This window comes from Heptranchias perlo, chromosome 6 (assembly GCF_035084215.1).
Source record: "Heptranchias perlo isolate sHepPer1 chromosome 6, sHepPer1.hap1, whole genome shotgun sequence".
NCBI lineage: Eukaryota > Metazoa > Chordata > Chondrichthyes > Hexanchiformes > Hexanchidae > Heptranchias > Heptranchias perlo.
The window spans coordinates 109,366,769-109,391,312 of record NC_090330.1 but is presented as its reverse complement, the minus strand read 5'-3'; the positions used below and the strand labels follow the sequence as shown (position 1 = coordinate 109,391,312).

The 24,544-nt window shown below is 47.0% G+C and overlaps 1 protein-coding gene across 1 annotated transcript in view; it reads right to left on the bottom strand.

Annotated features, from left to right (window-relative positions):
* Nucleotides 1–24,544, bottom strand: part of itgbl1 (integrin, beta-like 1) — a 133,254-nt gene that overhangs the window by 43,251 nt on the left and 65,459 nt on the right. The window contains exons 6-7 of the mRNA XM_067986612.1: nt 21,130–21,270; nt 16,585–16,731 (exon numbers count right to left, since the gene is read on the bottom strand). Of these exons, the coding sequence (XP_067842713.1) occupies nt 16,585–16,731; nt 21,130–21,270 (288 nt within the window). The remainder of the gene's footprint in view (nt 1–16,584; nt 16,732–21,129; nt 21,271–24,544) is intronic.

Genomic DNA, 24,544 nt, shown 5'->3' with positions numbered 1-24,544 from the left:
AGCCCATCTCCACGAGGCAGTTCCACAGAGGTACGAGGATTCACACCTTTGAGTCCAAAGATTGTGGATTTGAGCCCCACGCCAGAGACTTGAGCACAGAATCCAGGCTGACACTCTCACTGCGGTACTGAGAGGGTGCTGCACTGTCGGAGATGCCGTCTTCCGGGTGAGATGTTAAACTCTCGGTGGAGGACAGTTACATAATGCAAATGATGTGCATAAAATCAATTCCAGTCACTTACAGCGGTGCGGTCTGCAGGCGTGATTGACAGGAAATTACCCATTCGTCTCTGTTCTGGCCAGGACTTGTGGTGTCACTGTACTCTGCCAACTTTTCTTACGCTCTGCCTTTCACAGTTGCGTTGTACACAACTCAGCTCACCCTCAAATTTCGTACTGACATCTAATTAACAGTTGGAAGATGAATCCCAATTAATTCCAATGATTCTGCCAGGAAACGATTAATTATAATCCTATAAACCTCAAACTAAGTTAAGATAATGCCCGTGGCCCCATCCCTTAATCTCTGAGACTCAAATCCAGCTAGAAAGTTGAAGGTTTTTGCCAGTAAAGATTGCAAGTGATGTGAGTAGTTTTAGCTCAAAATAGACATTGTTTTATCTCCCAGTGCAGCCCGTAATTTAACTGAGATGAGTGAGTCTGAAAGGAGAGAGTTCAAAATAAAGCTAAACAGGACTTTCGAAAGACTGCTCTATACCTGTACTGTATAGAACCCAAGTTGCTGAGCTGTAAAATAAATATTAATAATCAATTATGCTGGAAACAAAGAAATAGAGAAAGAAAGATGGAAAGAAAGATCTAAACTCGAGAGTGTTAGCGCTGTGCATTGTGTGAACTCAGGTGTGTTAGCACTGTGCATTGTCTGAACTCGGGAGTGTTAGCGCTGTGTGTTGTGTGAACTCGGGAGTGTTAGCACTGTGTGTTGTGTGAACTCGGGAGTGTTAGCACTGTGTGTTGTGTGAACTCGGGAGTGTTAGCACTGTGTGTTGTGTGAACTCGGGAGTGTTAGCACTGTGCATTGTGTGAACTCAGGAGTGTTAGCACTGTGTGTTGTGTGAACTTGGGAGTGTTAGCACTGTGTGTTGTGTGAACTCGGGAGTGTTAGCACTGTGTGTTGTGTGAACTCAGGAGTGTTAGCACTGTGCATTGTGTGAACTCGGGAGTGTTAGCGCTGTGTGTTGTGTGAACTCGGGAGTGTTAGCACTGTGTGTTGTGTGAACTCGGGAGTGTTAGCACTGTGTGTTGTGTGAACTCGGGAGTGTTAGCGCTGTGTGTTGTGTGAACTCGGGAGTGTTAGCGCTGTGTGTTGTGTGAACTCGGGAGTGTTAGCGCTGTGTGTTGTGTGAACTTGGGAGTGTTAGCGCTGTGTGTTGTGTGAACTCGGGAGTGTTAGCACTGTGTGTTGTGTGAACTCAGGAGTGTTAGCGCTGTGTGTTGTGTAAACTCGGGAGTGTTAGCACTGTGCATTGTGTGAACTCGGGAGTGTTAGCGCTGTGTGTTGTGTGAACTCAGGAGTGTTAGCACTGTGTGTTGTGTAAACTCGGGAGTGTTAGCGCTGTGCATTGTGTGAACTCGGGAGTGTTAGCGCTGTGTGTTGTGTAAACTCGGGAGTGTTAGCGCTGTGCATTGTGTGAACTCGGGAGTGTTAGCGCTGTGCGTTGTCTGAACTCAGGAGTGTTAGCGCTGTGTGTTGTGTGAACTCAGGAGTGTTAGCACTGTGTGTTGTGTGAACTCGGGAGTGTTAGCGCTGTGTGTTGTGTGAACTCGGGAGTGTTCGCGCTGTGTGTTGTGTGAACTCGGGAGTGTTAGCGCTGTGTGTTGTGTGAACTCGGGAGTGTTAGCGCTGTGTGTTGTGTGAACTCGGGAGTGTTAGCGCTGTGTGTTGTGTGAACTCGGGAGTGTTAGCGCTGTGTGTTGTGTGAACTCGGGAGTGTTAGCACTGTGCGTTGTCTGAATTTGGGAGTGTTAGCGCTGTGCATTGTGTGAACTCAGGAGTGTTTGCGCTGTGTGTTGTGTGAACTCAGGAGTGTTAGCGCTATGTGTTGTGTGAACTCGGGAGTGTTAGCACTGTGCATTGTGTGAACTCGGGTGTGTTAGCACTGTGCATTGTGTGAACTCGGGAGTGTTAGCACTGTGTGTTGTCTGAACTCGGGAGTGTTAGCGCTGTGCATTGTCTGAACTCGGGAGTGTTAGCGCTGTGTGTTGTCTGAACTTGGGAGTGTTAGCGCTGTGCATTGTCTGAACTCGGGAGTGTTAGCGCTGTGCATTGTCTGAACTCGGGAGTGTTAGCGCTGTGCATTGTCTGAACTTGGGAGTGTTAGCACTGTGCATTGTCTGAACTCGGGAGTGTTAGCACTGTGCATTGTCTGAACTCGGGAGTGTTAGCGCTGTGTGTTGTCTGAACTTGGGAGTGTTAGCGCTGTGTGTTGTCTGAACTCGGGAGTGTTAGCGCTGTGCATTGTCTGAACTCGGGAGTGTTAGCGCTGTGTGTTGTCTGAACTTGGGAGTGTTAGCACTGTGCATTGTCTGAACTCGGGATTGTTAGCACTGTGTGTTGTCTGAACTTGGGAGTGTTAGCACTGTGCATTGTCTGAACTCGGGAGTGTTAGCACTGTGTGTTGTGTGAACTCGGGAGTGTTAGCACTGTGCATTGTGTGAACTCGGGAGTGTTAGCGCTGTGTGTTGTCTGAACTCGGGAGTGTTAGCACTGTGCATTGTGTGAACTCAGGAGTGTTAGCACTGTGTGTTGTGTGAACTCGGGAGTGTTAGCACTGTGTGTTGTGTGAACTCAGGAGTGTTAGCACTGTGTGTTGTGTGAACTCGGGAGTGTTAGCACTGTGCATTGTGTGAACTCGGGAGTGTTAGCACTGTGTGTTGTGTGAACTCGGGAGTGTTAGCACTGTGCATTGTGTGAACTCGGGAGTGTTAGCACTGTGCGTTGTCTGAACTCGGGAGTGTTAGCACTGTGTGTTGTGTGAACTCGGGAGTGTTAGCACTGTGCATTGTGTGAACTCAGGAGTGTTAGCACTGTGTGTTGTGTGAACTCAGGAGTGTTAGCACTGTGCATTGTGTGAACTCAGGAGTGTTAGCACTGTGTGTTGTGTGAACTCGGGAGTGTTAGCACTGTGTGTTGTGTGAACTCAGGAGTGTTAGCACTGTGCGTTGTCTGAACTCGGGAGTGTTAGCACTGTGTGTTGTGTGAACTCAGGAGTGTTAGCACTGTGCATTGTGTGAACTCAGGAGTGTTAGCACTGTGCATTGTGTGAACTCGGGAGTGTTAGCACTGTGTGTTGTGTGAACTCGGGAGTGTTAGCACTGTGTGTTGTGTGAACTCGGGAGTGTTAGCACTGTGTGTTGTGTGAACTCAGGAGTGTTAGCACTGTGCATTGTCTGAACTCGGGAGTGTTAGCGCTGTGTGTTGTCTGAACTTGGGAGTGTTAGCGCTGTGCATTGTCTGAACTCGGGAGTGTTAGCGCTGTGCATTGTCTGAACTCGGGAGTGTTAGCGCTGTGCATTGTCTGAACTTGGGAGTGTTAGCACTGTGCATTGTCTGAACTCGGGAGTGTTAGCACTGTGCATTGTCTGAACTCGGGAGTGTTAGCGCTGTGTGTTGTCTGAACTTGGGAGTGTTAGCGCTGTGTGTTGTCTGAACTCGGGAGTGCTAGCGCTGTGCATTGTCTGAACTCGGGAGTGTTAGCGCTGTGTGTTGTCTGAACTTGGGAGTGTTAGCACTGTGCATTGTCTGAACTCGGGAGTGTTAGCACTGTGTGTTGTCTGAACTTGGGAGTGTTAGCACTGTGCATTGTCTGAACTCGGGAGTGTTAGCACTGTGTGTTGTGTGAACTCGGGAGTGTTAGCACTGTGTGTTGTGTGAACTCGGGAGTGTCAGCGCTGTGTGTTGTGTGAACTCGGGAGTGTTAGCGCTGTGTGTTGTGTGAACTCGGGAGTGTTAGCACTGTGTGTTGTCTGAACTCGGGAGTGTTAGCACTGTGTGTTGTGTGAACTCGGGAGTGTTAGCACTGTGTGTTGTGTGAACTCGGGAGTGTTAGCACTGTGTGTTGTGTGAACTCGGGAGTGTTAGCACTGTGTGTTGTCTGAACTTGGGAGTGTTAGCGCTGTGTGTTGTTTGAACTCGGGAGTGTTAGCACTGTGCATTGTCTGAACTCGGGAGTGTTAGTGCTGTGTGTTGTGTGAACTCGGGAGTGTTAGCACTGTGTGTTGTGTGAACTCGGGAGTGTTAGCGCTGTGTGTTGTGTGAATTTGGGAGTGTTAGCGCTGTGCATTGTGTGAACTCGGGAGTGTTAGCACTGTGTGTTGTGTGAATTTGGGAGTGTTAGCACTGTGCATTGTGTGAACTCGGGAGTGTTAGCGCTGTGTGTTGTGTGAACTCGGGAGTGTTAGCGCTGTGTGTTGTGTGAACTCGGGAGTGTTAGCGCTGTGTGTTGTGTGAACTCGGGAGTGTTAGCACTGTGTGTTGTGTGAACTCAGGAGTGTTAGCGCTGTGTGTTGTGTGAACTCGGGAGTGTTAGCACTGTGCGTTGTCTAAATTTGGGAGTGTTAGCGCTGTGCATTGTGTGAACTCAGGAGTGTTAGCGCTGTGTGTTGTGTGAACTCAGGAGTGTTAGCGCTATGTGTTGTGTGAACTCGGGAGTGTTAGCACTGTGCATTGTGTGAACTCGGGTGTGTTAGCACTGTGCATTGTGTGAACTCGGGAGTGTTAGCACTGTGTGTTGTCTGAACTCGGGAGTGTTAGCGCTGTGCATTGTCTGAACTCGGGAGTGTTAGCGCTGTGTGTTGTCTGAACTTGGGAGTGTTAGCGCTGTGCATTGTCTGAACTCGGGAGTGTTAGCGCTGTGCATTGTCTGAACTCGGGAGTGTTAGCGCTGTGCATTGTCTGAACTTGGGAGTGTTAGCACTGTGCATTGTCTGAACTCGGGAGTGTTAGCACTGTGCATTGTCTGAACTCGGGAGTGTTAGCGCTGTGTGTTGTCTGAACTTGGGAGTGTTAGCGCTGTGTGTTGTCTGAACTCGGGAGTGTTAGCGCTGTGCATTGTCTGAACTCGGGAGTGTTAGCGCTGTGTGTTGTCTGAACTTGGGAGTGTTAGCACTGTGCATTGTCTGAACTCGGGATTGTTAGCACTGTGTGTTGTCTGAACTTGGGAGTGTTAGCACTGTGCATTGTCTCAACTCGGGAGTGTTAGCACTGTGTGTTGTGTGAACTCGGGAGTGTTAGCACTGGGCATTGTCTGAACTCGGGAGTGTTAGCACTGTGTGTTGTGTGAACTCGGGAGTGTTAGCACTGTGTGTTGTGTGAACTCGGGAGTGTTAGCACTGTGTGTTATGTGAACTCGGGAGTGTTAGCACTGTGTGTTGTCTGAACTTGGGAGTGTTAGCGCTGTGTGTTGTCTGAACTCGGGAGTGTTAGCACTGTGCATTTTCTGAACTCGGGAGTGTTAGTGCTGTGTGTTGTGTGAACTCGGGAGTGTTAGCACTGTGTGTTGTGTGAACTCGGGAGTGTTAGCGCTGTGTGTTGTGTGAACTCGGGAGTGTTAGCACTGTGTGTTGTGTGAACTCGGGAGTGTTAGCGCTGTGTGTTGTGTGAATTTGGGAGTGTTAGCGCTGTGCATTGTGTGAACTCGGGAGTGTTAGCACTGTGTGTTGTGTGAATTTGGGAGTGTTAGCACTGTGCATTGTGTGAACTCGGGAGTGTTAGCACTGTGCATTGTGTGAACTCGGGAGTGTTAGCGCTGTGTGTTGTCTGAACTCGGGAGTGTTAGCACTGTGCATTGTGTGAACTCAGGAGTGTTAGCACTGTGTGTTGTGTGAACTCGGGAGTGTTAGCACTGTGTGTTGTGTGAACTCAGGAGTGTTAGCACTGTGTGTTGTGTGAACTCGGGAGTGTTAGCACTGTGCATTGTGTGAACTCGGGAGTGTTAGCACTGTGTGTTGTGTGAACTCGGGAGTGTTAGCACTGTGCATTGTGTGAACTCGGGAGTGTTAGCACTGTGCGTTGTCTGAACTCGGGAGTGTTAGCACTGTGTGTTGTGTGAACTCGGGAGTGTTAGCACTGTGCATTGTGTGAACTCAGGAGTGTTAGCACTGTGTGTTGTGTGAACTCAGGAGTGTTAGCACTGTGCATTGTGTGAACTCAGGAGTGTTAGCACTGTGTGTTGTGTGAACTCGGGAGTGTTAGCACTGTGTGTTGTGTGAACTCGGGAGTGTTAGCACTGTGTGTTGTGTGAACTCAGGAGTGTTAGCACTGTGCATTGTGTGAACTCAGGAGTGTTAGCACTGTGCGTTGTCTGAACTCGGGAGTGTTAGCACTGTGTGTTGTGTGAACTCAGGAGTGTTAGCACTGTGCATTGTGTGAACTCAGGAGTGTTAGCACTGTGTGTTGTGTGAACTCGGGAGTGTTAGCACTGTGTGTTGTGTGAACTCGGGAGTGTTAGCACTGTGCGTTGTCTGAACTCGGGAGTGTTAGCACTGTGTGTTGTGTGAACTCGGGAGTGTTAGCACTGTGCGTTGTCTGAATTTGGGAGTGTTAGCACTGTGCATTGTGTGAACTCAGGAGTGTTAGCGCTGTGTGTTGTGTGAACTCAGGAGTGTTAGCACTGTGCGTTGTCTGAACTCAGGAGTGTTAGCACTGTGCGTTGTCTGAATTTGGGAGTGTTAGCACTGTGCGTTGTCTGAATTTGGGAGTGTTAGCACTGTGCATTGTGTGAACTCGGGAGTGTTAGCGCTGTGTGTTGTGTGAACTCAGGAGTGTTAGCGCTGTGTGTTGTGTGAACTCGAGAGTGTTAGCACTGTGCGTTGTCTGAACTCAGGAGTGTTAGCGCTGTGCATTGTGTGAACTCAGGAGTGTTAGTGCTGTGTGTTGTGTGAACTCAGGAGTGTTAGCACTGTGCATTGTGTGAACTCAGGAGTGTTAGCACTGTGCATTGTCTGAACTCAGGAGTGTTAGCACTGTGCATTGTGTGAACTCGGGAGTGTTAGCACTGTGCGTTGTCTGAATTTGGGAGTGTTAGCACTGTGCATTGTGTGAACTCAGGAGTGTTAGCGCTGTGTGTTGTGTGAACTCAGGAGTGTTAGCACTGTGCGTTGTCTGAACTCAGGAGTGTTAGCACTGTGCGTTGTCTGAATTTGGGAGTGTTAGCACTGTGCGTTGTCTGAATTTGGGAGTGTTAGCACTGTGCATTGTGTGAACTCGGGAGTGTTAGCGCTGTGTGTTGTGTGAACTCAGGAGTGTTAGCGCTGTGTGTTGTGTGAACTCGAGAGTGTTAGCACTGTGCGTTGTCTGAACTCAGGAGTGTTAGCACTGTGCATTGTGTGAACTCAGGAGTGTTAGCGCTGTGTGTTGTGTGAACTCAGGAGTGTTTGCACTGTGCATTGTGTGAACTCAGGAGTGTTAGCACTGTGCATTGTCTGAACTCAGGAGTGTTAGCACTGTGCATTGTGTGAACTCGGGAGTGTTAGCACTGTGCATTGTGTGAACTCAGGAGTGTTAGCGCTGTGCATTGTGTGAACTCAGGAGTGTTAGCGCTGTGCATTGTGTGAACTCGGGAGTGTTAGCACTGTGCATTGTGTGAACTCAGGAGTGTTAGCGCTGTGCATTGTGTGAACTCAGGAGTGTTAGCACTGTGCATTGTCTGAACTCAGGAGTGTTAGCGCTGTGCATTGTGTGAACTCAGGAGTGTTAGCGCTGTGTGTTTTGTGAACTCAGGAGTGTTAGCACTGTGCATTGTGTGAACTCAGGAGTGTTAGCACTGTGCATTGTCTGAACTCAGGAGTGTTCGCACTGTGCATTGTGTGAACTCGGGAGTGTTAGCACTGTGCATTGTGTGAACTCGGGAGTGTTAGCACTGTGCATTGTGTGAACTCAGGAGTGTTAGCGCTGTGCATTGTGTGAACTCAGGAGTGTTAGCGCTGTGCATTGTGTGAACTCGGGAGTGTTAGCACTGTGCATTGTGTGAACTCGGGAGTGTTAGCACTGTGCATTGTCTGAACTCAGGAGTGTTAGCACTGTGCATTGTGTGAACTCGGGAGTGTTAGCACTGTGCATTGTGTGAACTCGGGAGTGTTAGCACTGTGGGTTGTCTGAATTTGGGAGTGTTAGCACTGTGCATTGTGTGAACTCGGGAGTGTTAGCACTGTGCATTGTGTGAACTCGGGAGTGTTAGCGCTGTGCATTGTGTGAACTCGGGAGTGTTAGCGCTGTGTGTTGTGTGAACTCGGGAGTGTTAGCGCTGTGTGTTGTGTGAACTCGGGAGTGTTAGCGCTGTGCATTGTGTGAACTCGGGAGTGTTAGCGCTGTGTGTTGTGTGAACTCGGGAGTGTTAGCGCTGTGTGTTGTGTGAACTCGGGAGTGTTAGCACTGTGCATTGTGTGAACTCGGGAGTGTTAGCACTGTGTGTTGTGTGAACTCGGGAGTGTTAGCGCTGTGCATTGTGTGAACTCGGGAGTGTTAGCACTGTGTGTTGTGTGAACTCGGGAGTGTTAGCGCTGTGCATTGTGTGAACTCGGGAGTGTTAGCGCTGTGTGTTGTGTGAACTCGGGAGTGTTAGCACTGTGCGTTGTGTGAACTCGGGAGTGTTAGCACTGTGCATTGTGTGAACTCGGGAGTGTTAGCACTGTGCATTGTGTGAACTCGGGAGTGTTAGCGCTGTGTGTTGTGTGAACTCGGGAGTGTTAGCACTGTGCATTGTGTGAACTCGGGAGTGTTAGCACTGTGCATTGTGTGAACTCGGGAGTGTTAGCACTGTGCATTGTGTGAACTCGGGAGTGTTAGTGCTGTGTGTTGTGTGAACTCGGGAGTGTTAGCACTGTGCATTGTGTGAACTCGGGAGTGTTAGCACTGTGCGTTGTGTGAACTCGGGAGTGTTAGCACTGTGCATTGTGTGAACTCGGGAGTGTTAGCGCTGTGTGTTGTGTGAACTCGGGAGTGTTAGCACTGTGCATTGTGTGAACTCGGGAGTGTTAGCGCTGTGTGTTGTGTGAACTCGGGAGTGTTAGCGCTGTGTGTTGTGTGAACTCGGGAGTGTTAGCACTGTGCATTGTCTGAACTCGGGAGTGTTAGCACTGTGTGTTGTCTGAATTCGGGCGTGTTATTGCTTCATGCAGCATGGCCACGCTACTGCCTGACTTACTGGAACGAATGACACATTCCAGGCTGGGTGAGTGCAGTCCAATTGCATCTCCCACTTCCCAGTCTTGTCACTGCACCCCATCACTAATCCTAACATCCTGGTCAGCCAACACTGACTTAAAGAAATTCAAGTGTAGAAACATTAATTGACCACTTTAATTGAATCCAGGAATCCATAAGCTTAATTGGAGCTTTGTAGACCACTTTGGAAGAAGCATTTGTGACAGCTGAAACAACAACTTGCATTTATATAGTGCCTTTATCATTGTCAAACCCTCCCAAGGACAGGTGACCAAAAGCTTGGTCAAAACCAGGTACAAAACGTTTTAATTCCATCCGAAACAGACGGCTGTTTCTTTCGATGTGCGATTACACGGTCCTAATTTGGTTGGACTACTGGAAATATTGTCAACAAGAAACTTCCCACCTTGAGTTTGGAATTTGCGACATTTTCCTGACATTTTCCATGTGTAATGACTCTACGTGGGAAATTGGCTCAACAACCACTCACTGTTAGTTATGTCTTTCAATTCGTTAAAGGTGCCTCTTTCTAAACAGCTGAGCATTGCAATTTAAGAAATACAGTCAGCGAGGACTCTGTGTTTTATTTATTTGTTCTGGCAGCAGTGAAGTGAATTCATCCGAAACTCCAGAGTCTTCCAGAATAATGAGACGACAGTCTGGCAAACTGTTTTTTTCCAATATAAGTACTGGTTTTCCAATTCTTTATCCAGAATGATGCACAACAGGATTAGAATCATAGCATGATATAGTACAGAAGGAGGCCATTCATCCCATCGTGCCTGTGCTGGCTCTTTGAAAGAGCAATCCAATCAGTCCCACTCCCCCCTGCTCTTTCTGCAAATTTTTCCTTTTCAAGTGTTTATCCAATTCCCTTTTGAAAGTTATTATTGAATCTGCTTCCACCGCCCTTTCAGGCAGCGCATTCCAGATCATCACAACTCACCGTGTAAAAAAATGTTTCCTCATCTCCCTTCAGGCTCTTTTGCCAATTACCTTAAATCTGTGTCCTCTGGTTACTGACCCTTCTGCCACTGGAAACAGTTTCTCCTTATTTACTCAATCAAAACCCTTCATGATTTTGAACACCTCTATTAAATCTCCCCTTAACCTTCCCTGCTCTAAGGAGAACAATCCCAGCTTCTCCAGTCTCTCCACGTAACTGAAGTCCCTCATCCCTGGCACCATTCTAGTAAATCTCCTCTGCACCCTCTCCAAGGCCTTGACATCCTTCCTAAAGTGCGGTGCCCAGAATTGGACACAGTACTCCAGCTGAGACCTAACCAGTTATTTATAAAGGTTTAGCAATAACTTCCTTGCTTTTGTACCCTATGGGGGGGGGAGTTTTAACCCCCCCAAGAACTGGTGGGTTGGGAGCGGGTGGGCAGTGAAAATCACAGCTTTTTGATTCACTACCGGAACCTGGCTCCAACTCCTGGGTTTAACGAGGGCGTGTTTGGGTGTGTGAGGAATGGACTCGCCGAGGTCCTGTCCCCAATTAGTGCTGGCGGGCGGGTCATTAGCAGAGCAATTAACATCGTTAGGAGACCTCAAGTAGCTTTTCTATAATTGAGTTTAACTTCAAATTTAACGCTTCCAGCTCGGGATTCCCGGGGCTCGTGAATCTTGCAGGTGAAAAGGAGGTGAGAAGGGCCAGATCATCAGGTAAGTACCTTTACTGCACTCCTTGTGGGCCAGGAGGAGCAGGAGAGTGTCCTCCAGGTCCAATAAGCTCACCTGCCTTGACCGGACCCCCACGTTGGCCGACCCCCCCCCCCCCGGTGTCTGAGAACTCCCCCAATCACAATACCCCCTCCCCGATCACCGAGACCACCCCCCCAATCAGCAAAAACCTCACCAATCCCCTCGACCCCACCCCCCCGATGCCCGAGACCCCCAATGACCGAGACCCCCCCCAATCACCGAGACCCCTCCCTACCTCCGATCAGCAATTCTTCTCCTGAGCCAATCACCTTCTAACCCCCCCGCCACCCCCCCCCAAGTCCTCCACGGCCCACGATCTCTCTCTCCCTCCCTCCCTCCCTCCCTCTTCTCCGGTCCCCTGCTGCGGCCTCTCAATCAGGCCAGCAACCGGGCACAAAAATCCATGGGGCTGCGATCGCAGATTCCAACCCGTCAACGCTACTTTCGGGTTTCATGTCTGATCACCTCCCCCCACCCCGCGCCCCCCCTTCCCCTTCCCCCCGCCCCCCCTCCCCCCGCTCTCTGCTCTCCTCCCAGCTCCATATACAAACTATACTCTATGCCTCTCTTTATAAAGCCCAGGATCCGATATATTTTTTAACCGCTTTCTCAACTTATCCTGCCACCTTCAAAGGTTTGGGGACATACACTCCCGGGTCTCTCTGTTCCTGCACCCCCTTTGCAATTGTACCATTTAGTACATTATATGCAAACCCAAAATTAATCCTGTTTAAACAACGAAAGCAGTTAAACTACTTTATCACAAGGAAGCCACTATTTGGGTTGAAGTAACCACTATCTGAGAGACCAGTGGGTCACTGGCCTTTAATGCTCAGATATCCGGGTGGTTTGAGCATTGTATTTCTGGCACGTAGACCAGGAAATTGCACAAAGACACATTTACTAAGTCATTTCATCAAAGTCAGCATTCAAATTGAGCTCTTGCGCATTTTAATTGCGAGCACTTTAGGATAGGCGAAAAATATATCCGATCTGCTTCGAGCCGGATCCTGTGTTACGGATCCACTGCCTGAGACCCTTCCCTCACATTGCCTGTCCCAGGCCAGCGGGAATCATTCCCACCGACTGGAAACTCTCCCCCTCGGAGTTTGTAACTTGTGTTGTTTGCAGAGTTACACAATGTGCTGATGTAAATCTAAATTTCCAGTTAACATCCCGGCTGTAAATCTAGATTTCCAGTGAACGTTCTCATGACAGCTGTTCCAAATTAAAATGCACCCAGCTTATTGCTAACAGGCTGGACTGACTGAACTGTAATTGCATTTATTCACCTTTGCAACCTAACTGGAATAATCGCACTTCTGACTTGTGATTATATCCGTTTTGCAAAGTTACTTTTTGCTTGCTGACCTCCATTGGCTCCCGGTCTGGCATCGACTCGATTTTAAAATTTTCATCCTTGTGTTCAAATCTCTCCCTGTCCTCGCCCCCTCCCTATCTCTGTAACCTCCTCCAGCCCTACGACCCTCCGAGATCTCTGCCCTCCTCCAATTCTGGCCTCTCGCGCATCCCCGATTTCCATCGCTCCACCATTGGCGGCCGTGCCTTCAGCTGCCTAGGGCCCTAAGCTCTGGAATTCCCTCCCTAAACCTCTCCGCCTCTCTCTCTCCTCCTTTAAGACTCTCCTTAAAACCTACCTCTTTGACCAAGCTTTCGGTCACCTGTCCCAATATCTCCTTATGTGGCTCGGTGTCAAATCTTGTCTGATAATCGATCTTGTGAAGAGCCTCGGGATGTTTTACAACGTTAAAGGCGCTATATAAATGCAAGTTATTGCTGTTGTTTTGCAATATTACTTTTCAATCAATGTTTAAAATCTTTGACAAAAAAAAGAAAACGGGTAAAAATACCGTGCATTATCTGAACAGAACAAAGTTCCTTGATTCAACTGTTACTTTGGATCCTCTCTTGTTTTCCAATGAGAATCCCCAACCCCAGCCCCCCGCCCCTGTATCTAAAACAACAGGTTCTGACACTTCACCCTGACGAGCGCTGTGACCCTTTACAATGATGCAGGTGATCACGAGTATTGATATTAATGGCCCCATTGTGTTTTGTATTTTTTTTGTCAGACAATAATTTCGTACACTCCACAAAACTACTGGGGCACGATTTTAACATTGAAAAATGGGTGGGATGGAGACGGGGGGCATTCAAAATCGCAACCTTTTCTTACCCGCTCCCCCCCCCCACAACCCGCCTCCAACCCGCCCACTTCCGGTTTTCACGGAGGCCGGACGAGGGGCGGGCGACCAACCCGCTCCTGGGAGGCGGGTTGGTGATTAAATCCTTTCTAGGAGGCTGCGGGCCGCCATTTTTGCAGAGTTTCCAATTTCAAACCCCCGAGAGCCGGGATTCCCGGGCCTTCTCTTTTACGCCTCGTGAAGGAAGGCAAGAAGCCCCCAAACAAACAGGTGAGTGCCTTTCTGGCACAGCTTGTGGGCCCGCAGCAGCGGGAGTGCTTCCCCCAGGCTCAACAAGCCTACCTGCAGCGAGGATGCCCCTCCCGCCGCCCCCCCAACCGTCTTCCCAACGATCGCGGAAGACCCCCGATTCTCCGACCCCTCCCAACGATCGCGGACCCCCGCGATGACCCCTGATCCTGACAACCTCCCGTGACTGACCCCCGATCCCTCCCCCCACGACTGACTCCTCCCCGTGACCACCAATGCCTCCATGCCACTGGTGCCCCTGTGCCCACCCATGCCCCCCAAGCCCACCCATGCCTGCCGATTCCCACCTGTGCCCGCCCATGCCCATCTGTCCACCCATGCCCCCCTCCCCCCTCCCCATCTATACAATCAAAGACCTACCTGAAAACTTACCTTTTCACATCTGCTCCCTGGCTGGTCTCCCGTCTGACTGAGACCAGCCTGTCAATCAGCCCGTCAGTCGGACGGGAGACCAACAACGAAAAAAGACGTCCTTACATCAAAATTGTAAGGACATCCGGGAAACCCGTACGTCCGGGTGTCCCATCAGGAAATCCCCCCTCCCCACTCCCTGCCGCTGTTTCGGGGTCAAAATCAGGCCCCTGGTGTCACAACATAGGAGGGAAGATAGGAAGTAGGAAGTAGGCCATTCAGCCCCTTGAGCCTCTTCCATCGTCCAATGAGATCACGGCTGATCTGTATCTTAACTCCATTTACCCGCCTTGGTTCCGTAACCTTTAACCCCCTTACCCAACAAAAATCTATCAATCTCAGTTTTGAAATTTTCAATTGACCCCCAGCCTCAACAGCTTTTTGGGGGAGAGAGTTCCAGATTCCCACTCCCCTTTGTGTGATGAAGTGCCTCCTGACATCACCCCTGAACGGCCTGGCTCTAATTTTAAGGTTCTGCCCCCCTTGTTCTGGACTCCCCCCACCGGAGGAAATAGTTTCTCTCTATCCACCCTATCAAATTCTGCAATCATCTTAAACACCTCGATTAAATCACCCCTTAATCTTCTATGATCATATCCGACAGTGACATATTTTAAACGGCAATAAAGCTGGGTTTTTTTGTTTCGCGATCTGAACTTATTTTGATCCTCAGGGGGTGAAGCTGTCATTTTTTAAAAAAGTTTCTGCTGTTGTCCTTGCTTTGCGAATCACAGTCACTTAAAATGTTATAATTTAGTAGCATTAATAATACAGTAGTACAAAGCATAGCTGCAAATGCACTGTGGCCAGCAGAGAGTTATTGTCATGGGAACCAACACAGCTTATAATCATTTCAATGCTGAGAATGTGGAATCAAAAATGATGTGAAAATGGTATAACAAAAAAGACATTTATTACTCACAATGTGAGAGGGTGCAGGAATTTACTCGAATGGTACCAGGGCAGGGCAGAGCAGAGGAGGTTAAGGGGAGATTTAATGGAGGTGTTCAAAATTATAAAGGGTTTTGACACAGTAAATAAAGAGAAACTGTTTCCATTGACAGGAGGGTCGGTAACCAGAGGACACAGATTTAAGGGAATTGGCAAAAGAACCAGACGGGAGATGAGAATTTTTTTTTTACGCAGCGAGTTGTTCTGATCTGGAATGCGCTGCCTGAAAGGGCGGTGGGAGCAGATTCAATAGTAACTTTCAAAAGGGAATTGGATAAATACTTGAAAAAGAAAAAAATTCAGGGCTATGGGGAAAGAACAGGGGGAGTGGGACTAATTGAATAGCTCTTTCAAAAAGCCAGCACAGGCACGATGGGCCGAACGGCCTCAGTCTGTGCTGTACGATTCCATGCTTCTGTGTACGAATCAGAAAATGGGTGTGCGTTCAGCAGCTGTTCTGCTTTTGATGGTACTGCTTCCAACTGTTACAAGTTGTGCCATGTGACTAGGGCCCAGAATTTCCTGGATTTACACAGAAACTTATCCGAGTGATTTGCGGGATGGGTACGGAGCTATGTAAATGGCAGAGGGTTTCGGCAGACTGATCTCAGAAGTGGCACAACCAATCAAGGAAATTGGCGGGCGTTTCAGCATAAAGTGACGTAAATTGGTTCACAGCAAATAACTGACACTACGCCTCTCTTACACCGCAGTTACGCCAAAAAGTTCCAGGAAATTCCAGACCCAGGTATCACTCTTCACCCGCCTAAAAAATTATATACCAACAATGAAACATTAAATTCAATTTAAATGTGTGACAATATTATTTATAAATTCTCAAAAGTAATGTAAAGAAATGAAAACTAAAGTACACTTTATCAATCCCACTCACCAGCCCCAAGGCTACAAATCTCCATCATCTGTAACCAACAGTTGACTGCCATATTCTTCCTTGATAGCTAAATATAAGGTAGGTACTCAATTTCTGAAACCTTGCGTTATCAGGGTGAAATTACTATGACAAAGGCTGTGGGGGTATCAACAAAAATAACTTGTTAAACGGTCGTACTCAATTTGTCACTTTAAAGATATGGCAGAAGCCAACCTGGTCATGTCACTTTAATCTTTCAGTCGTGGCTCAGTGGGTAGAACGTCTCGCCTCTGAATCAGAAGGCTGTGGGTTCAAAGTCCCACTCCAGAGACTTGAGCACAAAAATTTCGGCTCACGCTCCTAGGGCCAGTGTTGAGGGAGTGCTGCACTGTCTTTTGGATGAGACTTTAAACCGAGGCCCCGTCTGCCCTCTCAGGTGGACGTAAAAGATCCCACGGCCACTATTCAAAGAAGAGTGGTGTGTCCTGGCCAATATTTATCCCTCAACCAACATTACTTGAAAAAAAACAGATGATCTGGTCATTATCACATTGCTGTTTGTGGGATCTTGCTGTGCGCAAATTGGCTGCCGCGTTTCCTACATTACAACAGTGACCACTGATCAAAAGTACTTCTTTGGCTGTAAAGCGCTTTGGGACGTCCTGAGGTCGTGATAGGCGCTATATAAATGCAAGTTCTTTCTTTCCTGCATTAATTCCTGTCTGAAGGTACATTCAGTTGGATGCCAATCTGGTTGTCACAGCTTAGCTAGAAATAAAGAATCTATTACATCTGCAATCTGCACAGTTGACATTTCCCCAGGAAATAAATTCTATAAATTGTAAATTCTGTTTTCCCCATCACAATGAAAGAGCAGGGATGAGAATCATCAAAGGGAATTTTGACTGGGCAACAATAGTTCTGATATATCTTTGTAGATATTAAAGCAAATGACATGAACTTAGTGTAAGAAGTAAGATGTCACCTACCTCTTCCTGCACAGGGTAATTTAGAATTTCCTTGACATTTTCTTGTACTTGCTTCTGGTGAAAGGGGACATGACTGGGGATGTTCACACATCCTGCCACTCCATCCTTCCTTGCAGTCACATCTTCCACAGTTGCATTGTCCGTGACCTTCAGATTAAATCCAAAAGTCAGATATTAGAATTAACTTTATTAACTTTACACCATCAAAGTCAACATTCTCCACTCATCACTGTTCTTTATCCGTGATCAATTCTGGCCTCCTGCCCATCCCCAGTTTTCTTCGCTCCACCATTGGCGGCCGTGCCTTCAGCTGCCTGGGCCCCGAGCTCTGGAATTCCCTCCCTAAACCTCTCTACCTCTCTCTCCTCCTTTAAGACGCTCCTTAAAAACTACCTCTTTGACCTGTCCTAATATCTCCTTATGTGTCTCGGTGTCAAATTTTGTTTGATAATCGCTCCTGTGAAGCGCCTTGGGACGTTTTACTATGTTAAAGGCGCTATATAAATGCAAGTTGTTGTTGTTAATGCAATAAAATGCACATCGCAGTAAAGCACTTTTTTCCATGGAGTAGAATATTTGAGTTACATTTGCAACATTAGGAGAATAGATATTATCTCGCTATCAAAATCAATATTTATTGCTTGAGTTATATTAACTTGTCTAAAGCGTTTTCCTCTATCTGAATTAATGACAACTCTCTATATTGGTATAACGAGGCAGATCAGTGTAGAGTGAAAAATTAACATGCGCGCTGTACATACTTAAATTATAGACATATGAGGAGAGTACATACTTTTTCCAGAATACATATTCTGAACACGCCCATGTCCCAGGAATAAATAGAGCTGTCTCAAAACTCAAAGACTGAACAGACTGGGACTCGTTTCTCTAGAAAAGAGAAGGCTGAGGGATAGAGGCCTTTAAAATTATGAAGGGGTTCGATTGGGTAGACCTGGAGAGGGTGTTTCCAATTGTGGAGGAGACCAAAACTAGGGGGCCATAAATATACGATAGTCACCAATAAATCCAATCGGGAATTCAGGAGAAACTTCTTTACCCAGAGAGCGGTGAGAATGTGGAACTCGCTACTACAGGGAGCAGTTGAGGCGAATAGAATAGATGCATTTAAGGGGAAGCTCGATAAACACATGAGGGAGAAAGGACTAGAAGGTTATGCTGATAGGGTGAGATGAAGTACAGTGGGAGGAGGCTCGTGTAGAGCATAAACACCGGGAAAGGCCAGTTGGGCCGAATGGCCTGTTTCTGTGCTGTAAATTCTATGTAAAACTAAATTTGTACTCTAAATTCCACTGTACTCTAAATTCCACTGTACTCTAAATTCCATTTTTCAAACTGGAAGGCCAGTATAACAATATACAATTGCAAAAATTAGCTTTGTAACGTAGGACTTTAAAGTAAGGTAAAATGGCGATGGAGGGAGGGAAACTTGGCAGCGTAATGGGCTAGACACTGGTCTTTCATCTTCAGTCCAGTCCGGACTGATGGGACGGCTCTCCTGATTGCAAGACTTGCTCTTCTGAATCCACTCCCAAGTGGGCTTTTCTCTGACAGTGATAGAAATTTACCTTTTTTGAACAGGAAAAATATTTTGCATCCATCCTTTTCTGAACACCATCTTCCTTCCTCTAATCACTCTGGTCTACCATCCCCAACAGAAACAATCATAAAAACACACACAGCGAAAGTCCTGCTCGACTCAGCAGATACAGCAGCAGGGAAATCTATCCCTTCTGCTATTCTCCTTGGAGTCCGTGTGTGATATCGCTCTGACTCACAGTTTGATCTGCTGTGGTCTCAGCAGACTACAAAAATATGTATTTACTGTACCAGGCATAGAAATTTCAGGATAAAGACTGCTCCAAATATCATAAATGCTAAATAGTCTAGCCCCTAGTTAATCCATTCTGCACATTTTCACTGACTTTTATAACAAGATTGTTATGAAATCCTTGACTTAAAAAAAAAGACCAAAAAATCAGAATTGTTTTGCAATGGATAATAGTCATTGTGTCTGTGAATCAACTTAATTTCAGATTGATTTAGATAATTAATTTGGTTAAGCAGATAACCCTGGGAAAGGATGGATAGGATCCCACAAAGCAGAGTGAACCCTTACTAAGAGTTTCAGCTTTCCACAAGCCCATGGACAATATTATTCCACGGGGCAAGCAATGGAAATTGTTCCACTATTTCCCCGACAAAGTTCCAAATGTCAATTTTTATTATCTGTGCTCACCATGGCTTAAAATATATAAACAGAATGAGTAAGAACCACAGCAATTTGTACATTCCTTTGCGCACTTAAACCGCCAAGGAGTACCAGTGGTGCCTGATCTGGTGAGCTATGTGACAATACTGGGCCACGCAATACAAGGTGTGAGAACCTAAACCAGAGTTCACTCCTGCTTTAAAAGATTATTTTCCTTTTCATAGCTCTTCCTCTTCATTGGGCATGGGGAGAGATCAGCACTTCCCACTTGCAGTGAAGAGGAAAAAGGAGCAGAGGCCTGTTATGTCAGATCTCCGCATCACGCCCACTCCTCCCCCTTGACTTGCCCTGGCATTTCCTGGACCTTCCCCAGTGACCATAATTAATCCTGCACCTGTAAGAGGCGCGGCCCAGCGTTCCCTACTTTAATGAGGTGGGAGAGGGGGGCATTCCGTTGAATTACATAGAATTTACAGCATAGAAACAGGCCTCTTTCGGTGTTTATGCTCCACACGAGCCTCCTCCCTCCCTACGTCATCTCACCCTATCAGCCTATCCTTCTATTCCTTTCTCCCTCATGTACTTATCTAGCTCCCCCTTAAGTGCATCTATTCTATTCGCCTCAACCACTCCTTGTATGAGTTCCACATTCTCACCACTCTCTGGGTAAAGAAGTTTCTCCTCACTTCCCTATTGGATTTATTAGTGACTGTCTTATATTTATGGCCCCTAGTTTTGGTCTCCCCCACAAGTGGAAACATTTTCTCTACGTCTACCCTTTCGAACCCCTTCATAATTTTAAAGACCTCTATCAGGTCACCCCTCAGCCTTCTCTTTTCTAGAGAAAAGATCCCCAGTCTGTTCAGTCTTTCCTGATAGTTGTAACCTCTCAGTTCTGGTATCTTCCTAGTAAATCTTTTTTGCACCTTCTCCGGTGTCTCTATATCCTTTTTATGATATGGAGACCAGAGCCGTTCACGGTGTTCTAATTGTAGTCTCCTGGCCTCCCCTTTTGAGTTCCTGCTCCCTACACTCCAGCGTAGGATCCTGAATGTTGTTACCACCAGCTGCTATACCCTAGCCCCCAATGGACTGGGGAGTCTGTAGGGTTTCTGGAGTTGGGCTGAAGATTACACAAGTGAGTCTTTTTTATTTAAACAGCTCTTCCCCACAAGATAATTTGAAGCATTCAGGGCTAAAAGGGTTAAATTATGAGGACAGGTTGCATGGACTAGGCTTGTATTCCCTCGAGTATAGAAGATTAAGGGGTGATCAAATTGAGGTGTTTAAGATGATTAAAGGAGTTGATAGGGGAGATAGAGAGAAACTATTTCCTCTGGTGGGGGGAGTCCAGAACAAGGGGGCAGAACCTTAAAATTAGAGCTAGGCCGTTCAGGGGTGATGTCAGGAAGCACTTCATCACACAAAGGGGAGTGGGAATCTGGAACTCTCTCCCCCAAAAAGCTATTGAGGCTGGGGGTCAATTGAAAAATTGAAAATTGAGATTGATAGATTTTTGTTGGGTAAGGGTATTAAGGGTTACGGAACCAAGGCGGGTAGATGGAGTTAAGATGCAGATCAACCGTGATCTTAGTTGAATAGCGGAATAGGATCGAGGGGCTGAATGGCCTCCTCCTGTTTCTATCCTCCTTCCTATGTTCCTCCTGCCTGCTTCTCTCCACAAGCGGTCAGAAGGCTGCAACTTTGGCGGCCGGAAGCTGCGTCTGAAATTCTCATGGGAGGTACAAACGGCCCGGGAAGGAATAAAATCCACAGGCAGCTACTTCTTCTGAGGGACACCCTGAGGTGGACAATGTCCATCAGGTGCCCAGAGGATGTGCGGCAGAAGAAAAGCTATATTGTATTAGAATCAGATTTTTAAAAATTTCAAGATATTGCCACTAAAAACAGTAATTTCTAGAAACACCCAGCAGGTCAGGCAGCATCTGTGGAGAGAGAAACAGAGTCAACGTTTCAGGTCGATGAACTTTCATCAGAACTGGAAGATGTTGGAGATATAACCGTTTATAAGCAAGTACAGAGCCGGGGGATGGGGGAGGGGGCTGGTGGGGGAGGAAGGAAAGAACAAAAGGGAAAGGTGGGTGATAGGGTGGAGGGCAGGAGTGATTAAATGACAAAAGGGATAATGATGCAAGGCAAAAGGAGATGGTGGTAATGGGACAAGTAAAGAAACAAAAGATGGGTCCAGAGGAGGTGTAAATGGTAACAGCAGAACAGCACGGAGAAACATGGAAAAGAAATCTGTTTCAAAATGAAAGTCTGCCACGAACCCGTGTATTATAGAGTTTGTTTACCTGAACAGAAATTATCAGAATATCTGTCGTATACAGCGTGGCAGTTCAGTTCATCACACTCGCAAGTTGCCCCATGAATGTCACCATATTCCCCACTGGGATCCAGATCATAGCAGGTACACTCTCCGCAAATACAGTTCCCTAAAGAGAAATCACAGCATGTACACTCTCCGCAAATACAGTTCCCTAAAGTGAAATCACTGCATGTACACTCTCCGCAAATACAGTTCCCTAAAGAGAAATCACAGCATGTACTCTCTGCGCAAATACAGTTCCCTAAAGAGAAATCACAGCATGTACTCTCTGCGCAAATACAGTTCCCTAAAGTGAAATCACTGCATGTACACTCTCCGCAAATACAGTTCCCTAAAGTGAAATCACAGCATGTCTTGACAAGGAGGTTATTGTGGTGACATCAAACACGGCCTCGTAATGTAATCTATGCTCGTCTGGCGTTAATTATATTTATTACGTAGTCAATGGCCGTATTTTCCTTTCTCATCCTCCCATCACAACCTCTTGTTGAGGCGGCGCAGTTGTTCTGGCAAAACCATTAGCGAGCCGCATCAGTCCAAAAATAGCTCCCTGAATGAGATGGATCCGTGGTCAATTTTACTTCCGTAACCCTGAGTTATTAAATTTGGCACATAAGTGGTTTTATTTATTTAGAAGTATGTAATGCTTCTATTTTTATTTAATTTGGCACACTGGCCTAAAAATTCAATCACGCTACCTCGGTTTTTTAGATGCAGAACGGGTGCCTAGGGGTCCAATATGGCAGGCAGCGTGCCCGCGCTCGTTCTGTGTTACGAGTACATCACCAGCCATATTGGACCAGGCTCCTCCGTAGGCGTCCAGGGCATTTAAAAGCCTCAGTGTCGTATTTAATTATGACTTACGCTGGTTGTAGGGCCCTTCTGTGGAATTGGCATGTCCCGAGCGTCTGCCTCGTCACCTGAGAAACTCGCCCAGCAAATCACGGCATTAACAGGCAGCAAGGACCCTGCTGGAGCACTAACTAAAGGGCTTATCTGCTCCGTACAGGTTAGTTGCTGGTTTGTCCTCTTAGGCTGCTGCTTAACACCTGGGCCTTTTTATGGCTATTTTCTGACTCTGGTGAGCAGTGAGGCAGGTGGCAGTGGAGATGTGAGGAGAGATTACTCGATGAGAGAGGTAGGATTCTTACCTTGACAACTCTGGTGAGGTCACTGAACTTTTTCCGACATTGCAACCATGTCCTGGGAGCTAAGCAGCTGGCATTGACCTCCTCAGTGACCTCTTCCCACTGGAGGTGGAGGTATTGCCTGGTGGGCTTTTTGCGCACCCACCCTCCCATCCTTTAGGGAGAACAGGATCTCCCTCCTCCTGTCGACTGCCTGGACCAGAACATCAGAGAACCTTGGTGTCCTCTCCCAGGACCTCTTGCAGCCACTTTTACACTTGTGGTTTCCCTGAAGTTTCCCTGCTGTATGCGGCATTAGTGACATACAACCTCCCACTTCCCCAAACAGGCACACAGCAAATTAACAGCACAGGTAGCACTGGCTGCACGCCTGACTCATTGGCCCAGAATTTGCCGATAAAATAATGACGAGTTTAATGGCGCTCGCCGTTATTAGTGTGTAAATCGGCCAACAACTTGTGACGAGGAAGAGATACTCCGTGAGTTGCGAATCGCCACAAGTTGCTGGACGGTTTGCGCCGCTCGGCCGTTAGCCTCGCGAAAACGGCATCTTGAGCTCAACCTCCCCAAGAGTTTCAACAAATTGCTGCATTTGCGCATTAATTACCCATTAAACTCACCGCAGAAAGTTAAGACTGGTACTTAACAGCGTAAGGACCCTTTTTATGATGAGATTTATGTTCCTGCAATGTCAATCAAACTCTCCAGCCCAGAGAGGGAACAGTTAAAACTGTGGAGTCTCATTCCTGCAGGGAGTAAATTCTTAGAGACTTAAAAATGTTACCTTTTAAATTTTTTCTTACTTTTTCTTTCTGTCTTTTCCCTCTCTCTCTCTTAATCCAATCTTTCTTTCCCTCTCTTTATTTCTCTTTCTGTATCTGATTTGACTCTAATTCCGTCGTTCCTCTGTTTCTTTCTCGACCTTTAAATCTCATTGTTTAAGGAGATAGACTGTTGGTTCCGTCGTTCACTGAGGTCCCAGATCCCCCGTTCCCCTCCCCGCCCCGTTATCAGCTCGAACTTCCAGCAAGTTACGGTGCAAAAACAAAAATTTGAGCCGAAGTGTGAGGAGAAAAAATCTAACAAACGGGGCTCGTCGCGAGATGCCCCACTCCAGGAAATTCTGGGCCATTATAATCAGGTACCACCGCGAATTTCACTTTTTCCTTGTGCTCATGTGAACAGGTACAGGCAGCGCACACCCCATGCCCCGTGCCCCACCCACCTCCGAGCATCCGATTTTGGGGCACGATCAAATTTCTAGGCCGCTGTGTTCAAAGGAAAAAGAAAGAGAGTTTCTGACTCTTTTTTTGAAAATGCAATAAGAATAAAAGTTCAACCTAACAGAATATCTAAGGAGTGGATTAAAACCCAACAGGAAAGTAATTAAAACTGCTCCACTCGAAATGTGTGCGCAAAAATATTAAATTTACTCTGGCACTGACATTTGCACAAGATAAAGATCAATAAAGCTTCTTCTGACTGAAAATGATGGTGAGGGTTGTACACACATCCTCTGGATCAGAAGCTGAGGGAGGGTCATTGAAGGAATTTTCACCCGTCTCCCCAAAGTCACTGGAATGCACTACCTTTACGAGAAGCCGTCCCCACAGCATTAAGGAATCACGGAAATTCAGGCGCAGAAGGGTGCCATTTCAAACCACTGCGCCTGTGCTGCTGCTAGCTCTACACTGGAGCAACATATGCTACTCCCATTTTCCTGATCTCCCCCTGTGCTCTTAAATACTGATCACCTTCAAGTGTTCGCCCTCTAGAAGGCTTTGATTATTCTCAAACATTTGCTTTGCGGGTCAAAAATTGGCCAAAGAATTCAAAATAAAAATCGAGGCGACACCACTGCTGCACCCAGTGTTTTATAACTCCTTCTGATCCAAGTTGAATCCACTTAAACAGGTACAATATTCCTCGTGAAGCATAAGAGCCGTGACAGTAAAAGCAGAGGATCATTTTGGTATGTTTCCGCTGGCAGATTCTTCTTTAACTGACAAAGAAGATTGTCCTCACTAACCCGGCGCGTTACCAGGCGAGAAAGTCACTTTGTGTCTTTGATTGGTTTTCATCAAAGCAAAATTGGGCGTCCAGGGTGCAGTTTAGGGTCCAGGATAGAACATAACTGAATGTTGGCTCGATGATGTGATTTCATACAGGCTTTAAATCTGCCTATAATTAACACAAGCCTTTTCAGACCAGCCTCTTGGCAATTGTTCTTGT